General features: G+C 36.1%; 1 protein-coding gene across 1 annotated transcript; it reads left to right on the top strand.

Annotated features, from left to right (window-relative positions):
* The first annotated feature begins 18,757 nt into the window (after nucleotides 1–18,757).
* LOC113283257 (vacuolar protein sorting-associated protein 9A-like) lies at nucleotides 18,758–22,598 on the top strand. Its single transcript, XM_026532457.1, has 5 exons — nucleotides 18,758–19,194; nucleotides 19,671–19,818; nucleotides 20,147–20,317; nucleotides 20,639–20,818; nucleotides 21,449–22,598. Exons 1-5 carry the CDS (start codon nucleotides 19,085–19,087, stop codon nucleotides 22,274–22,276), a joined length of 1,437 nt encoding a protein of 478 aa, XP_026388242.1. The 5' UTR covers nucleotides 18,758–19,084; the 3' UTR covers nucleotides 22,277–22,598.
* Nucleotides 22,599–24,258: the final 1,660 nt, after the last annotated feature.

Genomic DNA, 24,258 nt, shown 5'->3' with positions numbered 1-24,258 from the left:
TAAATAACATATCAATTACACAGCTCTCTGTGGGAACGATCCTTACTACCGCTATATTATTTATTTAATTAGTGGGAAATATCTTAATCAATTTGTTGTGGTTACGACACGCATCAACTACTCAAAGCGGAACAATTCTACAAGATCTGTCGTTAGAAGAAATGGTGAACGAAAATCCTCCACCTCCGGAGAAGAAGCTGAGAGAATTAACATCTTCATGCTTAGACTCACAAACATTGTGTATTACCCTGAATGACACAGTGAACTAAAGTCGAATTTGCTTCACCATCTACCAAAGTTCAAGGGACTTCCAGGCGAAGATCCTAATTAGCATCTTACAATATTTGAGAATGTGATGACAAGTCTACGGCATGGTACCGAAGACAAGGAAACGACGATGTTGCAAGCCTTTCCATTCTCATTGTTAGACCAAGCAGATTCGTGGTTATATTAACTTCCTTCTGGAAGTATTACAACCTTGTCTGACATGAAGAAACTATTCCTAGAGAAGTATTTTCCTGCTTCTAAAGCTGCAGCAATCCGTAAGGAGATCGGTGGTATTACACAGATTACAAGAGAAACTCTTTATGAATATTGGGAAAGGTACAAAAGGTTGTTGGCAAGCTGTCCGCACCATAACATCACTCCAGCACTCATCATTCAATACTTCTATGAAGGGTCAGAGGTGTTTGATCGATGCAGCATCAGGTGGTGCACTTAGTGATAAGACGTTCTCACAAGAAACCAGTCTGATTGAGAGTATGACTTCAAATGCGCAGCAGTTTTATACCAGAAATGACTCGAATATCAGAAGAGTTAGTGAGATAACAGGGTTTTCACAAACAGGACAACAAGTGAATAATATGGAAAAGATTATGCAAAGTATAACATCCGAAATTATTCCTACATATGAGAAAGACCCGGTAGAGGTAAATGATGTGTTCCCTAATTATAGGCCATAGTATGATCCCTACTCCAATACTTATAACCCTGGTTGGAAAGATCATCTGAATTTCAGTTATGCAAACCAACAGGTTGCTGCTCCTAATCTGTAAATGAGACATAGTGGTTTTCAACAACCAAAGTTACAACCGCAACCTAAGCCTCAGAGTAGAGATTTCAAGATTGACACTCTCATTGCCATGTTCCAGCAGAATCAGTTACAAGCTGATCAAAATCAGAAAAATATCGATTCTGCTGTTAAGGATTTGCAAAATCAGATAGAACAGATGGCTACATAAATGAATTTATTGAAGGTTCATGTATTCTCTAAACTTCCATCTCAACCTATTGTTAATCTAATTTAGCATGTTAGTGCGGTTATGTTGAGAAGTGAGAAGCAGCTAGAGCCAAATAAGCAGAGGCAGATTATCGATGAATTTGATCCGGAAGAAGAGGCGTAAACCGAGTCTAAGGAAAAGCCAATTTCATCCGGCTAACCTAAGGTTTCGTTTCCTACACATATTACACCACCTCCTTTTCCGAGTCATTTTGCCAAGTCTAAAAAGAAGGATCAAGAAAAAAAGATTTTGGACATCTTCAGCAAGTTGGAAATCAATATCCCACTCATTGAGTCCATCAAAACTGTCCCCAGGTGGGCCAATTTTTTGAAGGAGTTGTGCACTAAAAAGAAAAATCTGATCAGTAATGAGGTAACGAGTGTGGGGGAGATTGTTTCGGCATTTATTCATACGAAACTCCCACCAAAATTAAAAGATCCCTGGTAGGTTTACTATACCATGCACAATTGGTAAAACGGGTTTACACGATCTTTGCTATATTTAGGAGCATATGTTAATGTTATTCTTAATCTTGGTCTTCTCAAGGAGCCTCGTGTAGTTCTTCAACTTTTTGACCGGTCTAATGTTTACCCTAAAGGGGTTGTTGAGAATATCTTGGTACAAGTGAATGAGTTAATATTTCCAGTGGACTTATATGTTCTAGAAATGAGTAATGGTGACTCATCAAAGTCTACACCCTTGTTGTTGGGTAGACCATTTATGAGCACTGCTGGAACGAAGATTGATGTCCAACAAGGTACCTTGACCGTGGAGTTCGACGGAGAAGTCGTCTGTTTCAATATATTTGAAGAGATGAGGTATCCAAGTGATGTGAGCTCTTGCTTTTCAGCTGAAGTCGTGGAAGTAGTCTAAAGAGTAGCCGAAATATCAAGTCGGGCTGACGACGTTAAACCAAACGCTACATGGGAGGCAACCCATCGGTTTTGTATCTCTATCCGTTTTGCTTTTATTTTTGTTTGATTTTTATTTATTTTTTAGTGTGTGTATCATATTTGGCACTCCCATCTTAAATTGTTAGAAAGTCCTATATCTATAATGAATGTTTTTGACGGAAAGTTACTTTTCGTCAGAAAAATTCTGACTGCGCACTTGTTGCTAAAACAACTCTCGAGACTTCATTCAGAGTCCGATTTGAGTGGTTGACTCCATTTTTTAAAGAGGACAGACTCATCTTTCTTTTAAAAAAAAGAAATATGAATTTGGAGTCTGTTAAGTTGGACCGATTGGTCTCGACATTTGAGTTTCGGTATTTTTCAGAACTTTTTCAGATTGTGCGTCTGTCAGTCCAGAGGCCATAAATGTCAGACCATTTACCGAAGCATTATTCCCTTTTGAAACGTTATAGAAAAGGTTTAGGCTAATAACTTTCATCAAGGAGTTTTTGCCAAATTCCTTACTGAATTGTACAGTTTTATAGTTTTCCAAGTTGTTGCGTCAGAAATCAGAAATTTTTGTTTTCTATGGCCGATCCTGGTAATTGATTGGTATAACCGATCACAACCCATCACTGTGATGTGGTGTGACCCATCAGAAATTTCCGTTTTTGAACATTAAGGACAATGTAGAGTTTAAATGTGGGGGGAGTAGTTAAGCATGTTTGGGTAGTATTAGTATTCACTTTTGCAGGATATTCTTAGTATTTTATATACTTAAAAAAAAAATTAAAAAAAATAAGAGAGAACCAGAACTCTATGATTTCTTGGTCTTTTGAAACTTCATCTCTTTGAGGTGTTTGAGCTAACTAGGATGACACCAAATCTTCCTTCCAGGATGATAATTTCGATTATTTTGGCTATAGAATTTAGTTTCTTATCATATCCGAGAAAAATTGGTCCAATCTATTCATATGCAAAACTTAATTGTTAGAAATAGCATGATAGTCATTGAAAATATCAACACAAGAACTTGTGCATGCATTACTCTTAAGTCGTATTCTATCAATACTGAGTCACTTTTTTTTTTTACTTTTCCAGTATATGTTTCTCTAAGTGATTTGGTGGGACTCCAGTATCACTTTGATGTTGTCGCGAGGAAAAATCATTGGTTGAGATAGAAGCCCCAACGACAATGAAAACCGATCAAATTGGTTGGTTATATGCATTAATTTGCAATTTGTCTTGTACACTCAAAAAATTAGCCAACACATAAAAATCAGGCTTGGTTATTACCACATTACTACTATTTGTAGCAAATCCAAAAGATTTGAGGTGATATTCGACACTTGATGGCAATAGTGTGTGTTCTCCCTGTATTTGTTGCCTAAACAAACGTGGAATGCAGGATCCATGGGAACTATCATGTGTATGCCGTTGGATCCAAAAGATCCATATTTGTCAAGTTGTTGATAAATTGAGTGAAACCACATCATTATTATATAGAAAAACTGAATCAAAAGGATTTGATATGGGCGTCGACACATGGGTGGAAATATGTGTAATGTTCTCCCTGTGTATGTCTCCTAAACAAGTGTGGAATGCAGGATCCATGGGAACTAGCTTAGATCCAAAAGATCTGATCATGTTGTCGATAAATGGGGGATGCTCTCAATTATTGCGCTATATATAAATAATCCTTTGACAATTCATGCAATTATTATGGGTAACATCGTTCATCTTAGTCGACATTTGCACACACTTCACTTTTCCATCCATTCTCTTATCTATCCATGAAATTCAAGTTTTATCTACATTTTATATGTATTTTCTAATTAGATACGCTAGTACTATGCGTAACGTCGAAAGATACTGCATCAACTATATGTCAACAACTATCTGAGTAGAGTTTGCTTATATTTTTATGAATGTCACACGCAAGAAATTGCTTATGTGTGATGATTAGAATTCATGTGGCATATTGTTAGCTAAACAACATTTGTAGGCTATTAATTTTAATTTCTCATTGTCGATCCTTAATTTTTCTTTGGTGGCTAGAATTTGGAGTAAGTTTTGTGGGTATACCTCTTGTAAATCCTCAAGAGGCTACAACTCGTCCACTAGGGAGACCTAGGGGTTTAGAGGCTTGTTGCACCTGCTGAGCGTAACCGTGATTCCATCGAAAGTAAATTAGGATTTGGTTTAGGTTAGGTAGTTTGCTCTACGACTAGCAAAAGCTAAGTGTGGGAGAATTTGATAAGCACATAATTTACTATACTTTTGTTATCAATTTCATGCTTGTATTTTCTATGTTTTTTTTTAATATTACCCATTTTTCTTGTTTTCTTTTGTTTGTCTTATTAGAAATAACTCGTGCCATAACAGCATGACATGAGCCGGAATAATAATTTGTTATAATGAATTTAATAATTACTTCCAACTACGGTAAGACTTATTATGACTCATGTGAATTATTTTTTTTATTTTTTTTTGGTACACAACTTATGTGAACTTGTAGCTATGAAAAATCAGCATGAATATAGACTATAATGTCAGGTTTTTCTTACACACTATATTACAGACAAATTCATTTGTTATTTTAAGATGCCAAACTTGGCATGAATTATTTGGTTAGGCTGAATCTTGCACATTTCGTGTTAGTGTTTTATGATATTTTTTAGGATTAATTCGGATGGTCTGTACGTGAATATACAACTACCTATACTTTCGCTTTCCCTATCATTCTAAAATTAAAATGCGAAAAATTAGAACAAAAAAAAGGGTATGGAGAGAAGGTTTTAATATAAATACAATATGTGAAAAAGCGGGGGTCTAACAACCATACCCAATATTTCGATTAGCAATCTGTATGGACTAACTCCAATATATTTTTAAGAGATCAACTAGACAGTCAGACTCAATCTTAATAAAAGTATATCAAAGAGTTATATCTCTCTTTATCGATTCAATACTTACTCAAGCAAATACAAATATGCGAGTCTAATTGAATACAAGATAAATCACTTGAACGGTATCAAAGACCAATGTTCAAGTATGAATCAATTTCAATCAACAACCAAAAGTTGGATTTCCCAATTGATCGATTTAACGCACAACCTGTGATATTTCAATTATATAACAAAATATAATGCGGAAAATAAATAACACAGGCACCAGCAGTTTTGTTAACGAGGAAACCGCAAATGCATAAAAACCCTGGGACCTAGTCCAGATTGAACACACACTGTATTAAGAAGCTACAGACACTAGCCTACTACAAACTAACTTCGGTATGGACTGTAGTTGAACCCCAATCAATCTCACACTGATCAAAGGTACAGTTTCTCTCATACGTCTCTGATCCCAGCAGGATACTACACATTTTATTTCCTTAGCTGATCTCACCCACAACTAAGAGTTGCTACAACCCAAAGTCGAAGACTTTAATAAACAAATCTGTATCACACAGAAAAGTCTACGGTAATAGATAAATCTGTCTCCCACAGAAATACCTACGAGTTTTTGTTCCGTCTTTGATAAATCAAGGTGAACAGGAACCAATTGATAAACCAGACTTATATTCCCGAAGAAGAGCTTAGTATTATCAATCACCTCACAGTAATCTAAATCGTATGATGGTGAAACTAGATATTGTGGAATCAAAAACGATGAGACGAAGATGTTTGTGCCTACTTTTATATCTTTCCTATCGGATAAATCAATCTCAAGTCAATCCTTACGATTATACTTAGTACGATAGAAACAGCAAGATCAGATCACACAACTACGAGAAAGTAGTATTGGTCTGGCTTACAATCCCAATGAAGTCTTCAAGTCGTTAACCTACATGGTATCGGTAGAAACCTAAGGTTAAAGGAGAATCGACTCTAGCTAATACAACTAGTATCACACTGGAGGTGTGGGGATTAGGTTTCCCAGATGCTAGAGTTCTCCCTTATATATCTTTCAAATCTGGGTTTGCAATCAATGTTAGCTTAGTAACAAAGTATTCAACATTCACCATTAGATGAAAACCTGGTTATATTCAAGCTAATATCTTTCAACCGTTAGATCGAAACTTAGCTTGTTACACAGAAATGAAATGCACGTTTATCTAGGTTTGTGTAACCGTATCCAAACATGTACATCTAGTTGGTTCAATATTATTTAACCAAATGGTTAGCCATATGAGCACTTTCGTATCAACCATATTCTTCTCTACCAAAACTAGTTCAAATGACTCAAATGAACTAGTTAGAGAGTTGTTCAATTGCTTAGATCTTTATAATAGGTACAATTAAAAAAAAACGTTTTGATTCACTCGAATCGATTCATGAAATTTATATCCACGGTTTGCAAACTTGCATTCCTTAGTTTATATAAGTTTAACTTCACGAATAATCGTTTTTAGAAAATAACCAACTTAAGTACGCGGACTGGTACGCGGACTTAAGTACCCGGAATAAGTTTGTAAATAGTTCACAAACTCCAGCAGATTTTCTCGGGAAGAGAACCTCCGACAGTACGCGGACTGGGTTCCCGGATTCTGTTCCGGTTTTCCTGATCAACAAAGTACGCATATTTTGGTTCAAGGAATAAGGACTTATACATGTATGAGTTATCACACAATGTTTATATCCAACAATGGTTATATAATCTAAACTCACATTTCAATCATTGAAACATTCTTAGATGACGTTATATAGTTTTTGTTCACAAAATATTTTTCATCAAAGCCATTTTCAAGTGATTGAAACTTAACATGACTTTTGTCACTAGTAAAGATGAACTTGGCCAAAACGAAAGCTTACCAACACATATTTCGAGATAAGCGAAATAAACTCGGCTCGAAATACCAAATGTGTATAATCAAAGTCTATACAGCAAAACGACTTTTGTCTCAATATAGGAGATAGAGTAGATAGACTTTGAGTGATAGATAAGTTCAAGTCTCCAAATACCTTTTTGTCGAGAAGTTCCACCGGTTCCTTGAGTAGTTCTTCTACTTGTATGATGAATCGCCATGAAGTCCTTGAGCTCAACTACACTTGCTATCCTAGTCCGAGACTTATCTATAATAAACTAGAAATCAAGACTTATAGTTTTTATCACTAGCATTGACAAACATGCTTGAGATAGCAACGCATGCGAGTTCGACCGAGCAGTGCTCTAACAATCTTCCCCTTTGTCAATTTTAATGACAAAACTATCAATACATATGGAATACAAAAATAGATAAACAAACTTTTGTAGCTTCTCTTCCACATGCCTGATCTTCTTGGTTCTTCAACATTACTCGAAATCTTCGTCCCTTCCAAGTACTCCAATGATCCCAATGGGTGTAAGTTTAGTATCACCGTTGTTGAAAATCCGTAGTCATAACAATGAGAAAACAAGAATTCTCAATCATTGTTATACATTGTCATAGTATTATTGTACAACATCAAAGTTCAATTGTATCAAAACTTCGACAACAATACTATGGTGATATGTATCACTCCCCTTTAGTCAATACTCCATCTCACATGGAAACCACTCCCCCTTACATAATGATCCGAAAACCATATGTATTTGTAGTGTGAACTACACATTAATCTCCCCCTTTTTGTCAATAAAATTGGTAAAGGTACGAAAACTAGTGGGATCCTAATGAAATTTCCATAGAGACATTTCATCACCAAAAGCAAGCACATGTCAACTTTTTAGATGCCATCATATAGCCGAAGCTAAATACATTCATCAAGGAGTTTATAAAGATACAAGATAACCCCTATAATATTCCACAAACGCATTCCCCACAAAGATTTGGCAATTAAGCACAAGTTCAATTAAGAACTCTCCTCCATAAAATGTCATTCCCGAAAGAACAACAAGAGAGACCTTACTTTCACAAGAAAAGAAGGATTTCCTTCGACATAACAAATCACATACGAATATGAATTTGAATCCAAAAATACTCAATTAAATTAACCACAAGAAAACCCATGATTAAATCAATCAGAATACACAACTAAATTACCACAAGAGTGTGATCAATTCAATTGTTCATGCTTAACGTAAGAGAACTTACAGAGTCGCACAGTATATACATAAAATATGGATCAGAGAAGATCAATACTGCGGAATAGACAAGGATTCATTCTATTTCCCATCACTATTTTCACAATGACATACAATAGACACAATCCTTGTAAATAAAAGTTCATCCTATCTTGTATCAATATTTGCATAATGACATAATAGGCTTAAAACTTTTGTAATGTCAAAAGCTCATTCATTCTTTTATCAATACATGCATATCGACATATGAAAGAATTAGCTTTTGACAAAGTATGGGACAATCATAGTTCACGGACGCAAACACACAGATCCCATAACAAGTTTGCAATATATAAAACCATAAACATTAATACTGCAAAAATCATCTTCCAAACAATTTTTTAGAATTTAATCAAATAAATCTAAAAACAATAAAGATGAAAACGTTGGACATAGCTATGTGTAATCACAATAATGGCTATTCCAAACTCTAGTTATTCTTCCAAAAAACACAAGAATAAAATTCTCATAAGAAGATTTACTAGACAAAATAAAAAACAATTCACATATCATCTTCATCATCGGAAACACTCCAAGATGATTGAATCATGTTCAATTCTTCCTTGAGCTCGGGAAACTTAGTTGCAACCAATGACAATTGTTCTTGCACGCACTTCACCCTTGCATTGACCTTACACACACCCTTGTGAATTTTCTGAAGAAGACTCAAGGTGGTAGGATCATAAGAATCGTCAAGGGAATCATCTATTTATCTTTTGCACACATTCTCACTTATACATTTGAAAGTACAGGGACGAACATGTTTGGGAACCCCAAGAGAATTTTCAATTGAATCAAAACCACGTTCAAGGCAAATTTGACTAATCAAACAAGGGTAACCTAACTTCTTGTTGGGTGAAGTCATCGAAGTCAATTGATAAATGATGAAGCCACAAATGTCGAGACTCGGAACACCCAATTCAAGGAAATAGACCAATTCCGCAAACTCGCGACTCCACCGTGAATTCTCAATTGTGGAGGGACAAAGATTAGAGATACCGAGTTTTCCGAAAGCCATCAAGGCCACACTAAGAACCTTAGTAGGAAACTTTCCTTGATTCCATGCAACTTTCTTACCACAAAGACCAAGAGATATGTCTTCATGTGATAGTCGTTCATCACTCGGCCTAGGTAGACGAACATTACCCAACGGAATGTTGGTAATTTTCGAAATCAACTCTCTATTAACAAGAAAACTTTCTATATTTATCATGTTTTTGAATTCCATGTTTCCGAGAGCAACATCATGAATGTTGGCATAGAAAATTCTTGTGAGAGTATCAAATCCTTGACCAAGACCATCAAAGATGTTTCCAAGATTGAATTTTTCAAAGCAAACTAAATCCTCTTTATGTCCACTAGAAAAATTCAATTTATTTTCTATGATAAAACCCATAGATGAAATACTTTCAAAACATTAGTACAAGAATCATTAACAAACCTAATCCTAAGAGAATTTTGGTCCACAGGAAGACTCATGCTAGAAGAACTCAAGTCTTTTGAAATTATTTTTGAAACCTTAGAATTCATCATGAGATCTACAAATTGGAAGGAATCAAAAGGAAATTACTTACTTGGAATGAACCTTGAACACCCTTCCTTTTAATCTTCCTCAAAAGAAGTTTCAATGGAGGAAACACAAGAACCCTAAAGAGTTCACGTACGCGGACTGATGGGATGAAGAAGAAGGTGCGCGTACTTCCCTTTTATAAGACCCACTAATCGGCTTGGACCCGTTTATGGACCACGACCCTCAAAAAGAATGTGGGATTTTCTTTTGAAGTTCATACATCAAGGTTGCATCCCGTGATAACACAATTTGTGATAGAAGACGGATGCAGTATAAAGATCTATTTCAAAAAGGATAGAATGATATTCTTAACCCAACTGTATACAAATGAAACCATTTCTTTCACATCTCAAGATATATACAAATGGGGTAGTGCCAGGCTTGTTACCAATAGGCATGATGTCCAGAGGAATCCTCATGTAACATTTCTGGTTGATATTTGTGAGCAGTCCCAGTGATATAATCAAAGTAATGATGATAATCAGGGTTGTCAGAGCTTTCTATCTTCTTTTTTGATGTGACTGGAAAGAAGATTCTTTGGATTCCTTGACCCTGTGTCAAAAACATGAGAACCCACATTGGATATTCTTGTGTTGACAGAGTGTTCAGTCCGTACATCATTATTCCACAGTTTTACATGTACATAACTTTTATCGGGTCGATTTTTAAACTTAGCAGAATTAAGTTTTTCTAGGAATCTGAAAACGCTTTCAAATGCTCTAAATAGATCTTTGTCAATTGATCCATTATGATAGTATTTCTCAAACATATTAAGAGTTAATCCAGTGAGAGTCCATATCTTTGAGCGTAATGAACGTTTTCTCAATCTTCCCTTCTTTTTATTTTTTTTATTTAGATTGTTTCTCATCATATAAGTTTTCCAAGTTCTTAGATGACATGGGATTATTATAAGAAACCGAAGATTTTGTCCATAATAATCTTTGAACAATCTTTAAGAAATTCTGGCGTGCGTTACAGATGCCAAGAGCAAGTTTTCCAAAGAAATTTCCCATAGGACAATTTTTAAGGATCAAACAAACACAAACTTTTTAGGTTTATAGTGTTTTCCTGCTCTGATACCAATTAAAAATACGGGGGGGTCTAACAACCACCCAATATTTTGATTAGCAATCTGTATGGACTAACTCCAATATACTTTTAAGAGAATCAACTAGACAGTCAGATCAATCTTAATAAAAGTATATCAAAGAGTTATATCTCTCGTTGTCGATTCAATACTTACTCAAGCAAATAGAAATCCGCGAGTCTAATTGAATACAAGAGAAATCACTTGAACGGTACCAAAGACCAATGTTCAAGTATCAATCAACAACCAAAGGTTGGATTTCCCAACTGATCGATTTAACGCACAACCTATGATATTTCAATTATATAACAAAATATAATGCGGAAAAGAAATAACACAGACACCAGAAGTTTTGTTAACAAGGAAACCGCAAATGCAGAAAAACCCCGGGACCTAGTCCAGATTGAACACACATTGTATTAAGCCGCTATAGACACTAGCCTACTACAAACTAACTTCGGTCTGGACTATAGTTGAACCCCAATCAATCTCACAATGATCCAAGGTACAATTGCGCTCCTACGTCTCTGATCCCAGTAGGATACTACACACTTGATTCCCTTAGCTGATCTCACCCACAACTAAGAGTTGCTACGACCCAAAGTCGAAGAATTTAATAAACAAATCTGTATCACACAGAAAAGTCTACGATAATAGATAAATTTGTCTCCCACAGAAATACTTACGAGTTTTTGTTCCGTCTTTTGATAAATCAAGGTGAACAGGAACCAATTGATAAACGAGAATTATATTCCCGAAGAACAACTTAGTATTATCAATCACCTCACAATAATGTAAATCGTATGATGGCGAAACTAGATATTGTCGAATCACAAACGATGAGACGAAGATGTTTGTGACTGCTTTTATATCTTGCCTATCGGAGAAATCAATCTCAAGTCAATCCTTACGATTGTACTTAGTACGATAGAAACAACAAGATCAGATCACACAACTACGAGAAAGTAGTATTGGTCTGGCTTCACAATCCCAATGAAGTCTTCAAGTCGCTAACCTACAGGGTCTCCGTAGAAACCTAAGGTTAAAGAAGAACCGACTCTATCTAATACAACTAGTATCACACAGGAGGTGTGGGGATTAGGTTTCCCAGTTGTTAGAGTTCTCCCTTATATAGTCTTTCAAATCAGGGTTTGCAATCAATGTTAGCTTGGTAACAACGCATTCAATATTCACCCTTAGATGAAAACCTGATTAGATTCAAGCTAATATCTTTCAACCGTTAGATCGAAACTTAGCTTGTTACACACAAATGAAATGCACGTTTATTTAGGTTTGTGTAACCGTACCCAAACATGAACATATAGTTGGTTCAACAGTAGTTAACCAAATGGTTAGCCATATGAGCACTTTCATATCAACCATATTCTTCTTTACCACAACTAGTTCAAATGAACTAGTTAGAGAGTTGTTCAATTGCTTAGATCTTTCTAATAGACACAATTGAAACAAAAACGATTTGATTCACTCGAATCGATTCATGAACTTTATAGCCACGGTTTGCAAACTTGGATTCCTTAGTTTATATGAGTTTAAGTTCAGGAATAATCGTTTTTAGAAAATAACCAACTTAAGTATGCGGACTGGTACGCGGACTTAAGTACCCAGAATAAGTTTGTAAATAGTTCACAAACTCCAGCAAATTTTCTCGGGAAGAGAACCTCCGACAGTACGCGGATTGGGTTCGCGGACTCTGTTCCGGTTTTCCTAATCAACAAAGTACGCATACTTTGGTTCAAGGAATAAGGACTTATAGATGCATGAGTTATCATGCAATGCTTATATCCAACAATGGTTATATAATCTAAACTCTCATTTCAATCATTGAAACATTCTTAGCGGACGTTATATAGTTGTTGTTCACAAACCATTTTTCGTCAAAGCCATTTTCAAGTGATTGAAACTTAACATGACTTTCGTTACTAGTAAAGATGAACTTGGCCAAAGCGAAAGCTTACCAACATATATCTCAGGATAAGCGAGATAAACTCGGCTCGAAATAGCAATTGTGTATAATCAAAGTCTATATAGCAAAAAGACTTTTGTCTCAAGATAGGAGATAGAGTATATAGACTTTTGAGTGATAGAGTTCAAGTCTCCACATACCTTTTAGTCGATGAAGTTCCACCAGTTCCTCGAGTAGTTCTTCGTCTTTGTATGATAATTGCCATGGAGTCTTGATCTCAACTACATTTTTTATCCTAGTCTGAGACTTAGCTAATAGTAGACTAAAAATCAAGACTTATAGTTTTGGTCACTAACATTGACAAACATGCTTGATATAGCAACACATGCGAGTTCGACCGAGCAGTGCTCTAACAATATGTCTTCCCGAAATTTACGCGAACCTGTATTTTCTTTCTCCTAAAATTACTGACTTTCTCAAAACTAATAGCTTCCTTCAAATTACGTCTTTGGTTTTCACTTCACATAAGTTAGTGAAACCGTTCAAATTCTCAGGTGATGCAGATCAATCTGTGCCGTAACCCGTGATTAAGATCATAAATAAAGCTAAAAGTATTAATTATCATTTTGATTGTATTTAATTTTTATTTATGACCATAATTATGGCAGAACCCAATTAATGTTATTTATAATGAAAATAGGTTACAACTCTTACATCCATCAGATGTCTTTCGCTAGGATGAGACTGGAATGGTCGGATGCGACGTTTATATCTCAAAATTTTATCCGACCGTCCAAGGCTCAAAACCCACTTCTATTTTGTATTATAGATTTAGGTAAAATCATCTAAAAGGATCGATAAGAGTGTTAAAGTGGACATAACATGAGCTTGGAATAAGGACCATGAGGAACTCGACCAAATTCAGGAGTATTCAACTATATATTGTAGAGAATGAAGAGAAGAAAAGAATGAGGTCATACCGAATTCGTATGCAAAAGTTATGGGCAAAACCGTTTGGATCAAATAGGGCCAAATCTCTACCTACGTCTGGGAAGAGGGTATGACCGATCCATTGATAAGTGCTTAATAAGTGTCAATTCCATACTTTTTTTAGCTAATTCTTTCATATTACTTTTTATTATGATTACTTTCTAGTTTATGTGTCATATCAGGTGAATCATCCAAAAAGAAGCTACAAAATGCTTAAATGAGCAAAGAAGTGAAGTGTATCAATAAAGGAAGGCCAAAGTCCAAACTTAGCTCATTCAAGTCTATGAGTTCTTAATAGCATATTGAAGAGAACAAGAATATGAAAAGAACGCAAAAATAATGAGGTCATGCCGACATCGGACGAAGAAGTTATGGGAAAAATAAGGTTGAAATACTTGAAGTTACAGAGAGAGGTTCGGCTGATAATTTCATCAGCTCGATTCAGCCGAATCTAGAGCTTAAAAATCAATATTTTCGAAGAGTATACAAGAGATTGTTCGTCTCAAAAGTAATTTAATCAAGTGAGCCTAACCTGGTGATCGCCTGGAGTAAATTTCACTTGTCAGGTTCGTCCGGGAAAGGTCGGCAAGTTATGAGTCGAACCTGACAACTTCCTGGGACATATTTGGACGCGAAATTGACTTCTAACTCAAGGAAACACGGTCCAGGAAGGATTATAAAGCCTAAATTTGAGAGTTCTGTATAAGAAGATATCCAGAGCCTTAAGAAGACATCTTTTATTATATTTTTATCATCTTCCATATCTTTTACACCTCTCGTATTACATCTCTTACATCAAAATCTATGGTTTACCCCTTTAGGGGGAACCCGTTCTTCTTGTAATTTATGTGTATATAAACCGTTATTGATTGAGGATGAATTCAATGTTCTAGACGTGAAGTCTAATTTGTTAATACAAGTTTGTTTGAAGTTTCAATCATCATCGTTTGTTTTCACTATTTCTAGGGTTTATAATTGATTAATTAGATTGTTTGGAGTGCAGGTCGGATTAATCTATTGATCATTCTATTGCCAGTAAAGGGTTAGGATATCCGTATAATTGTTGAATAATCCTTACACAAGTAGATAACGTGAGACCTTGCAGAGGGCTTCTGTGAAGCAATCGTGTGTGAAGACAACACCAGTAAGTGAACCGAGCATACCGAGTTTAACTGCTGGGATCAAACCTAAATTCACAAAGCTTAAAGCATTCGATCGAATTACACCTTGTAAGCGTACCTCAAGGCGGCTCAGTTGGATAGAATTCGGTGACTAAGCGTACCTGTTATCCGGTTATAGAAGGAGTTTTGGGGATAGCTAAGTGTACCTGCTATACTATGGTTGGTGATGAATGATTCTGACGGAAGATAGATAAGTATAATGATCCAATTAACGTTTAGTAACGACGAAGGATTCCTTGATCATCTTTCTTTATTTGTTATTCTTTTTATTTTACTTTAAACCAATCCCCTTTTGTTTTATATTATTTTTCTATCTAAATAACCTGTCAATTACACAGCTCTTTGTGGGAACGATCCTCATTACCGTTATATTATTTATTTAATTAGTGGTAAATATCTCGATAAATTTGTTGTGGTTACGACACACATCATCCATACCTCAAAGAAGTGACGAAAATACTTTCCAAAATTGGTTTTCTTAGTTGCGAAGTATTTCCAAACCCAAATATTCTTAGGTGTAATTAAGGATACTAAAAAATATATTCAAGAGAGGGATAACACCAAGTTCGAAACAGAGAGATTGTATCAAGATACGGAAGTGGAGACAAGAAGACAAGGAGCGAAAGCTTGGTTTTGGGTTCTTCCATTACCGAAACTATTTATCTTTGATTTTATCATATGTATATCATGGGTTTCACTAAATCCATGAGTAGCTAAACTCATATTTGATTGAGGACGAATTCTAAGTTCTAAACATGATTTGATTTAATATATGAATCTACTTTGATTTCTTCATATGATTATCATTTGTTTCTACTGTGATGAATATTTATGATTGATTGATTTGGGAGGCCTACTAAACAGATCCCTTAATTGATCTATTGCTAGGATATCCGTAATTGTTGAATAAACCTTACACAAGTAGAAAACGCGAGACCTTGCAGAGGGATTCTGTGGAGCAATCGCGTGTAGGAACAATATTAGTAAGTGAATCGATCGTACTGATTTTAACTGCTAGGACTGAACCTAGATTCATAAACCCTAAAACATTTGATTGAGTTACATATTGTAAGCGTACCTCAAGGTGTCTCAGACGGATAGAGTTTGATTGCTAAGCGTACCTGTTATTTGGTGATATTAGGATATTGGGGGTAGCTATGCATACCTGTTACCCTACGGTTGGTGATAATCTATGATTAAGGACGAATATATAATTATATTACTTTGATGAATGTTTAGTAACGAAGAAGGATTTATCGATCATACTCCCCATCCTTGATTATATATTAATTTATTTGCTTTATTTACTTTGTTGTATTTGCAACCTACAAACAAAACCCCCTATTTGTGACATTTGACAACTGAAAACTCCCTGCTCTTCATGGGAACGACCCTTGCTTCCATTATATTACAAGTTAATTGTGTGGAAATAAGTGATTTAATTTTTTGCACTCACGACACGCACCACTCATCATGCATTGTCCTATGAAGCTCGCATAAGTATATTCTAATTTCTTTAATAAACAGATTAGCACCTTAGTGTTCTTGCTAGATACACCTCTTGAAATTGCAACATACAATTGTCCATGACTGAAGACATACTCGGGCAGATAAATACCGGTGTTTTCAAAAAAAAAAATCCTTGTGCTTTGATGATGGTGAACGCGATATGTACCGTAAAATGTATGTGAATCATCTTATCTCAAGATTCTCTGGCGGGATCAATGGCATCATATAGATGAATATCCTTTTACCCACCGAACTCCTACTGAGGATCACTGCATCGATACAATTTGGAAAGTATTTTTTTATTATAATCTGAGTATCACTGCATAAGCGGTTTTTGGAATCATCATTCCTTAGTAACATACACATGAGGAGGTAAACCACCCAGGGCTGCTCCGTTCAAGTGTTTCTGAAGATAGAGGTTGTGGAAATCATCTTCCGCAGAATCAAATGAATAATATGTATGCTCTTCTCTAAGAAACATGCTTGTTACATCACCTGATAAATAATGATAAAATTCTTATTTGTCTCATCATCATCAAAACCATCCCCAAATGGAACATCGTATTCAATTTCCAAGTATCTTCTTAAAAATAGTAACAAAATTGCAATCAAACAATAGCTCAATAAACAATTATGAACAACATTACAAGAAACCTAATTGATCATCCTCAGTACTAGTAAGGTATCAGACATCCGATATCATCAACAATTGTAAATTACCAAGAAAACATATGAGACATTATCACTACCACAATCACTAGGATTATTACTATCATTACCACTATGAACATATAATAAAAGTTTGCCACGCTAATTTATAAATCACCACAAGTAAGAATTTTCTCCTCATCAAACCACCACAAATCATAAAGTAATACATTCTTTAAATCAAAAACCATAACAATTATCATATGAATCCAACAAAAATAAAGGTTAGGGTTTAAATTTATAAACTTACCTTTGATTATTGAGTTGATGAAACTCCTTAAAAACCTTTGGAACTAAGAGCAGTTCCTATGGAATGAACAAACTTGGAGTTTGTTCATTTTGCTCCCACTATGGACTCAACAAACATGAAAAATGGATGTTCAAATCAACAAATCTGTTGATTTGAACATCGAGATGGACCACCCAGCGCGCGTGTGATGGAAGACCGCGTGGTGGTGCCACAAACGCGGGCGATCAAGCTTCCAACGCCCCTAAAAAATTCTCTCTCCAAATATCGTTATTATGTGTAGGGTTTATATTTTATTATTTGTTTTATTATTAAATAATCCAGTGGGACCCAATTTTTATTAATAAAATCATTAGTGAGACCCAACTCTTATTAGTTTATATTAATAAAAATCACTAGTGGGACCCTAAAACATCAGATTTGTTCATTTTGCCTTATTTTCCATAGTGGAAGAATGCAGTTTATTCATCCACATGGCTCAACAAAACAATAAGTTTGTTGATTGCCATAAGAATTGCCCTAACAATTCAAATACTCAACGATAAACCCAACGAAGGAATTAAAAGAAGTAGTAATACATAGCTCATATTTTATGGAATCTTTTTTACTGCACTCCACTAATATAGTACTTCAAGCAAGAATACTCGAAACTGATGACTTATTCCAAAAACGGATAATCATAGCTTGAAACTAATATAGTACTTCAAGCAAGAATACTCGAAACTGCTAACTTATTTCAAAAACGGATAATCATAGCCCGAAACTAATATAGTACTTCAAGTAAGAATACTCGAAACTGCTAATTTATTCCAAAAACGGATAATCATAGCCCGAAACTAATATAGTACTTCAAGCAAGAATACTCGAAACTGCTAATTTATTCCAAAAACGGATAATCATAGCCCGAAACTAATATAGTACTTCAAGCAAGAATACTCGAAACTGCTAACTTATTCCAAAAACGGATAATCATAGCCCGAAACTGGTGGTGTAAATATGTCAAGCTAGAGGAAACGAACAACCATTGCCTGATTATTAGAAAACAGACAACCATTGTTCGTTTGTTCATAAAAAAAAATGGACGCTCATTATCCGTCCACAAAGAAAATCGAGATTGGTCGTTGTGCCTAGACCCTTCCCAAGCTGATGTGGAAAGCGATTTTGGAAGCGTCTGGGAAACACTGTACGACCCAGTCTTAAAAGCAAATTCAATTCCACCAACCCACACCATTTTGCATGGAGGGTAAAATTCACCAAACAGCAAACGAGAGTCGAGAACACTGAGTAAATCGCTGGGTTGGCGAGTGAACGAGTTGGCCGAGTAAAATTCAGCAAAACACTGAAGGTGTTAAAAGTTAAAAACAAACAAACAAGAAGAATACAATCAATACAGATAGATGATGATGATGAACAACAAAATATACTAATCTTTCTGTCTTCTCCCTCCGTCATTCTGTATAAACTTCCGATCTACTTTCTCAAATCGACACTGTTTCTTGTCCATAATCTCTTGATTTTCAATTTCACACACTCAATTTCATTCTCACTAGTCAACTCTCCATTCCTTCCACTGTATTCAATCAAATTGGTGAATAAATGGAGAACGCGGATGTCTTCGGTTCTTCGACGGCTCCCCTTACTTGGCATGATTTTCTTGAGCGGATGAGGCATCCATCCGCCTCTGATTTTGTCAAATCCATTAAAAGGTCTTTCTTTTATTCCTCTTTTTTATTCATCATTGTTCAAGCTCTTGTTTTTATTGTATTATCGTAATCTATTATTAAAAGCTCAAATTAGGGCAAACCCTATGCTACTTTGATCTGGATACAAATTCACTCAAATTGGAATGCTTTTCTGAAGGGGTGGGTGGGTGGGGAGTGCATCGTACAAACTGGTTAGAGATGATAAACTAGGGTATTAAGGAGGTGTTGTGAGCACTGGTGCTAAATTTGATCCATGTTGAATCCAAAGCATGAATGTGGATTAGCTCAGATGTTTTACTGAGCTTTTTCGGGACGACACTGTTTGAACATTTTGGTGAAAATTGCTGCTTTTAAACATGAAATGTAGGATGTACAAGTATTTTAGCATCACTCATTAGCTTATACTGTCTTTTACAGGAAATCACGATTCACTAAGTACGTATTTTTAAGGTTGTTTATGTGGGTTTTCTATGTTGCAGCTTCATTGTTTCCTTCTCAAACAATGCTTCGGATCCGGAGAGAGATAGTGCTGCTGTGCAGGAGTTTCTTGCAAACATGGAAGGTGCATTTAGGGCTCATTCTCTTTGGGCTGGTTGCGCGGAGGAAGAGCTAGAAAGTGCTGGTGAGGTAAGTGTTCTTACATGTTTTTGCATAACTTGCATATACAAGGTCTTTGTTTCCTTCCACGGCCTAGAGATAAATGTATCAGTAGAATAAAATGATAACATGCGTGAAGTTGGCATCTATCTCAACAATCAATCTCCTTTTCTTGATATTTTATAATCTATGTTGATGTATTTATATTTCACCCTGGGAGACTGGATCTCTAGCACTGTATGTATGGGTTCCTTGATTGTCAACATGTACTTTGGCTGGCTGTAGATAGCTGTGTTGTTCAGATTCTTGTTTTTGTATTTGTCTTCTATTTCAGGAATTTTCTTCCTTTCTATTGTAGGGATTGGAGAAGTATGTCATGACTAAATTATTTCCTCGTGTATTCGCATCACTTGAGGAAGATGTAAAGTTTGATGAGCAACTATTTGAGAAGATGGCTTTACTACAACAGTTCATTCGGCCGGAGAGTTTGGATATAAAGCCAACGTTCCAAAATGAAACATCATGGCTGGTGAGTATGGATGTTATCTGTTCTGCATAAAGAACTACAGTGTCTTGGGCATAGAAGTAGTTCCTTTAAAATTATGAAATATCAGTGGAACACAGCTACTGGTATTTCATTTTCTCTATATTTTTGTCCTCACTCCATATCTAGTGAATTATGGATACTGTTGTTATAACTACAGAATGATATGTTTTTATTTAGAAAAAGCTCTTTTCTTGTCTGTGTGTTCTCTCAAAAGCATAAAATCCTCCTAATCCGGAAAGTACTTTATGAGATTTTTCTACGTCGTTGTCAAGTTCTGATTGTTCTAATCGTTTGTTTCCTCAGCTTGCTCAAAAAGAGTTACAGAAGATCAATATGTACAAGGCACCAAGAGATAAATTGGTTTGTATCCTCAATTGTTGCAAGGTCATCAACAACTTACTTCACAATGCTTCAGTTGCTTCAAATGAGAATCCTCCTGGAGCTGATGAGTTCCTTCCTGTCTTAATTTTTGTCACCATAAAGGTAATCACGACCATCCTTTACTCCACATATACGTTTCTTGTATAATATTGCGTATCGTTGTTCCTTTTTAGAAAAGCACCATCTCATCTAGAATTACTAAGAGTTTGAGTTTCTAACACTGGGGGATTGAAGATAATCTATCCCAGCCTCCTTAGAGTTTACCCAGGTAACAAGTAAATCAAAGCATTTTTGTTCACAGAATGTTCTAAAAAATATGACGAATGAGATACCTTCTCATTTTGTGTATGTACCACTCACATCTCGTGTGATGTCGTGAACTGCGCTCCTAAAAATCTGGTAGGGTTTTTTTTAATTCCGAAGCTAACGGATCCTTTAGACATTTATTTAGGAAAAAGGCAACATCACACATGAGAGTTCACCTCGAAACTATTCTCTTGCCCATACAAAAATAAGATAAAAATCTCTATTACTGCTCAAATTTTAAATGAGTATAGGATTAATGAAAATACATTATTGGTTGCTATAGTATTAAGATCTTCTAACATAATGCCACACTTAGTTCAAAGCTGCGTGTACATGCTCAGTCTGCTTATTTAGTTCTGTTTTCTATACATGCGTTGCCTCAATTTTGTCATATTACCTTTGTGAAACTTCTTACTTTGTATGCAGGCTAATCCTCCACAATTGCATTCAAACTTGCTATATATACAAAGATACAGGTCTCAATCGCGACTAGTCTCAGAAGCAGCTTACTTTTTCACAAACATGCTTTCTGCAGAGTCTTTCATATCAAACATTGATGCCAATGCCATCTCAATGGATGAAGCCGAGTTTGAAAATAATATGGAATCTGCTCGTGCAGTTCTATCAGGCCTTGCTGATGATCCCGAAGTTTCAAGTCATAGTAACCGAGATTTCAGTCGTTCATCGAGAACAGAATCGTTGGATTCCAAACAAAGTTCCTCAAACAAGGAAAGGAATAACTTGCTGTCTGCAATGCTCTATCGTCCTTCACCCCAGATATCTCCAGAAAAACTCGAGGCTCAAGATTCTAAAGACAAAATGGTGAAAAAGCCCTCCATTTCAGATTTGGAGCAGACAGGTGCATCTGAGCTTTTGAAGGAGGATCAAATGAGCACTGCCTTCCAAGATTATCCTTACCTTTATGCACAAGTTGGGGATTTGACGATTAATGACGTGGATGGCCTGCTCAACAGTTACAAACAACTCGTACTGAAATATGTTTGTCTTTCTAAAGGAATGTCTGTTACTTCTCCGCCCCCTCCTTTGCCTACATCACAAATTCAAACACAAATCTCCAACGAAACTGACAACCAATCAGAAGACAGTAGACCAGTTGAGAAAGATGAAGAAAAGCAGGAAGACATGGCTAAAAAAGATGAAGGTCCAGTTTTACAGGCGGCAAGTTCCGAATCCAGTATTACAGAAGATGAATCATCAGCTGGGCAACAAGATGCTGAAAAGGAAAATACATAGTCGTTTACTGTGAGGTCGAAAAGAAGGATTAGTTTTCTGAATTAGACTACTATTGAAAGAGTTTCAGTCCAAAAGACTGACTAAAACCATGAACTAATGGTAAACCTCTTAACCTAGTAAAATTTTGTTAGCCATATAAGTTTGTGTGGGAGGGTAACCCAGTAATATTTGGCTAGCCATGTAAGTTTGTGTGAGAGCTCAGCCACGACAACTAGGTTGCATTTATTTATGAAAATATCTCATCCGCAACGGGGTCTTCCTTGTATCTCATCTTTGACCGATAGTAGAATTTGTTGCAATTTATGTCATTCTGTTTCTTGTATTCGTCGCAATATACGTTTCAATGGATCATCAATCTTAATAGTGCAAGACTTTGTTTGGGAAATAGGATCGTCAAGAGAATGGTTTTAATATTAAACTAGTACTGTGAACACTCAAATCACGAAGGAATCCGAATGCTCACAACCAATCATCGTAATCTAGAGTGATTTGTGATGATGATATCTTAGTGTTGATTCCTCGGCTCGAAACCTTCGGGTTTATCACTGCCTCATCTAACAACTCCATGCGGGGTGTTTGCGCACGGGATATAGGTAAAAACAATACATACAAGTAAAGATCCATGGGGTTAGGCAAATATAAAGTGCTGAAATATAAACAAGACCGAGGTTTACGTGGTTCAGCACTAAGGCCTACGTCCACGGGGTTTGTTGTTTCACTATGTTCTTCACGGTTACAAGAGTAGTCGAATGATTTTTTGGCTTACATGTATTTTCTCTTCTAAAGGATTAACTTACACTCGAAATCTCTCTCTCCTTCCCTTCCTGATTAACTTACACAAGAGTAGTCGAATGACTTTTGGGCTTACATGTATTTTCTCTTCTAAAGGATTAACTTACACTCGAAATCTCTCTCTCCTTCCCTTCCTGATTTTTCGGATCCCCTCTCCTCTTGGTGGGGAGGGGGTATTTATAGGGTTAGAGTGTGGGACCCCTCTCTGAAGTCCGTTGGAACCTTATCTTCTAGTGTCTTGTGTCCATCACGCGGAGGTCTGCGTTTGCCACTTGATCACGCAGAGACATCTTCGCTCGTCCCACGGGTTGATCGACACGTATACTGCTCAGAGTGTTTAATGAGGGTAGTTGAGATGCCTGCTCGTGTCAGACAAGTGTCTTCTGCCCCTGTCACGTCCGTGTCAGCTAACTTTCTCTCCACCGTTGATCTTAGCTTCTTTTGGGGATGAGATAAAGTAACTCCTTAGGGTTTATTAGGTGTTCCGTTGTGCATCGTATTTTGATGTCTTGGCCTGCATGCTTTCCACGTATCTTTCTATATACACGTGTCTGATGGTGAGATATATGTATACACAATTTGCCCCTTTTCTTCGGGCTTGAATGTTTAATGGGTGCATTGAAGAAAACAGTCGTTGCATATTCTTCTATCTCTCCTAATAACTTTTCCTAGATACTTGGGCACGTCTTTTATTTGTGCATTAACTGCTCATGTAACGGGCACGTTTCCCATTCCTCCATTAATTTCCTTTTCTTTATTTCGGGTATATTAAGGAGAGAAAGAAAATGAATTTCATTCTTCCTAAACATTCTCTCGGTTTTCATTCTTCGTTCTTCAGCCCTTAAATTCTCTGTCAGTCTTCATTCTTCAGCCCTTAAATTCTCTGTCAGTCTTCATTCTTCAGCCCTTAAATTTTCTGTCAGTCTTCATTCTTCAGCCCTTAAATTCTCTCCACCTTAGCATTAATCACGCTTGCCTCCTCTTTATTTCTGATTTGTTCTTTCTGCTGCTGTTTTTGCTGGTAAGCGTTTCTTTTCTTTGTTTCCATGGTTTTGCGCTATGTTGATTTGTAAATTTTCTGCTACTGTTGTTCCTTGTTTGTGATGAAGAACTTCTTTTAATGCTTGCATGCTAGTTTGCCCCTGTTCTTCGTCTTAAATCAAGGAGGCTATTGTTTTCTTGTATTGATT

This window comes from Papaver somniferum, chromosome 5, assembly GCF_003573695.1.
Source record: "Papaver somniferum cultivar HN1 chromosome 5, ASM357369v1, whole genome shotgun sequence".
NCBI lineage: Eukaryota > Viridiplantae > Streptophyta > Magnoliopsida > Ranunculales > Papaveraceae > Papaver > Papaver somniferum.
This window is presented reverse-complemented; position numbering and strand designations above follow the sequence as displayed.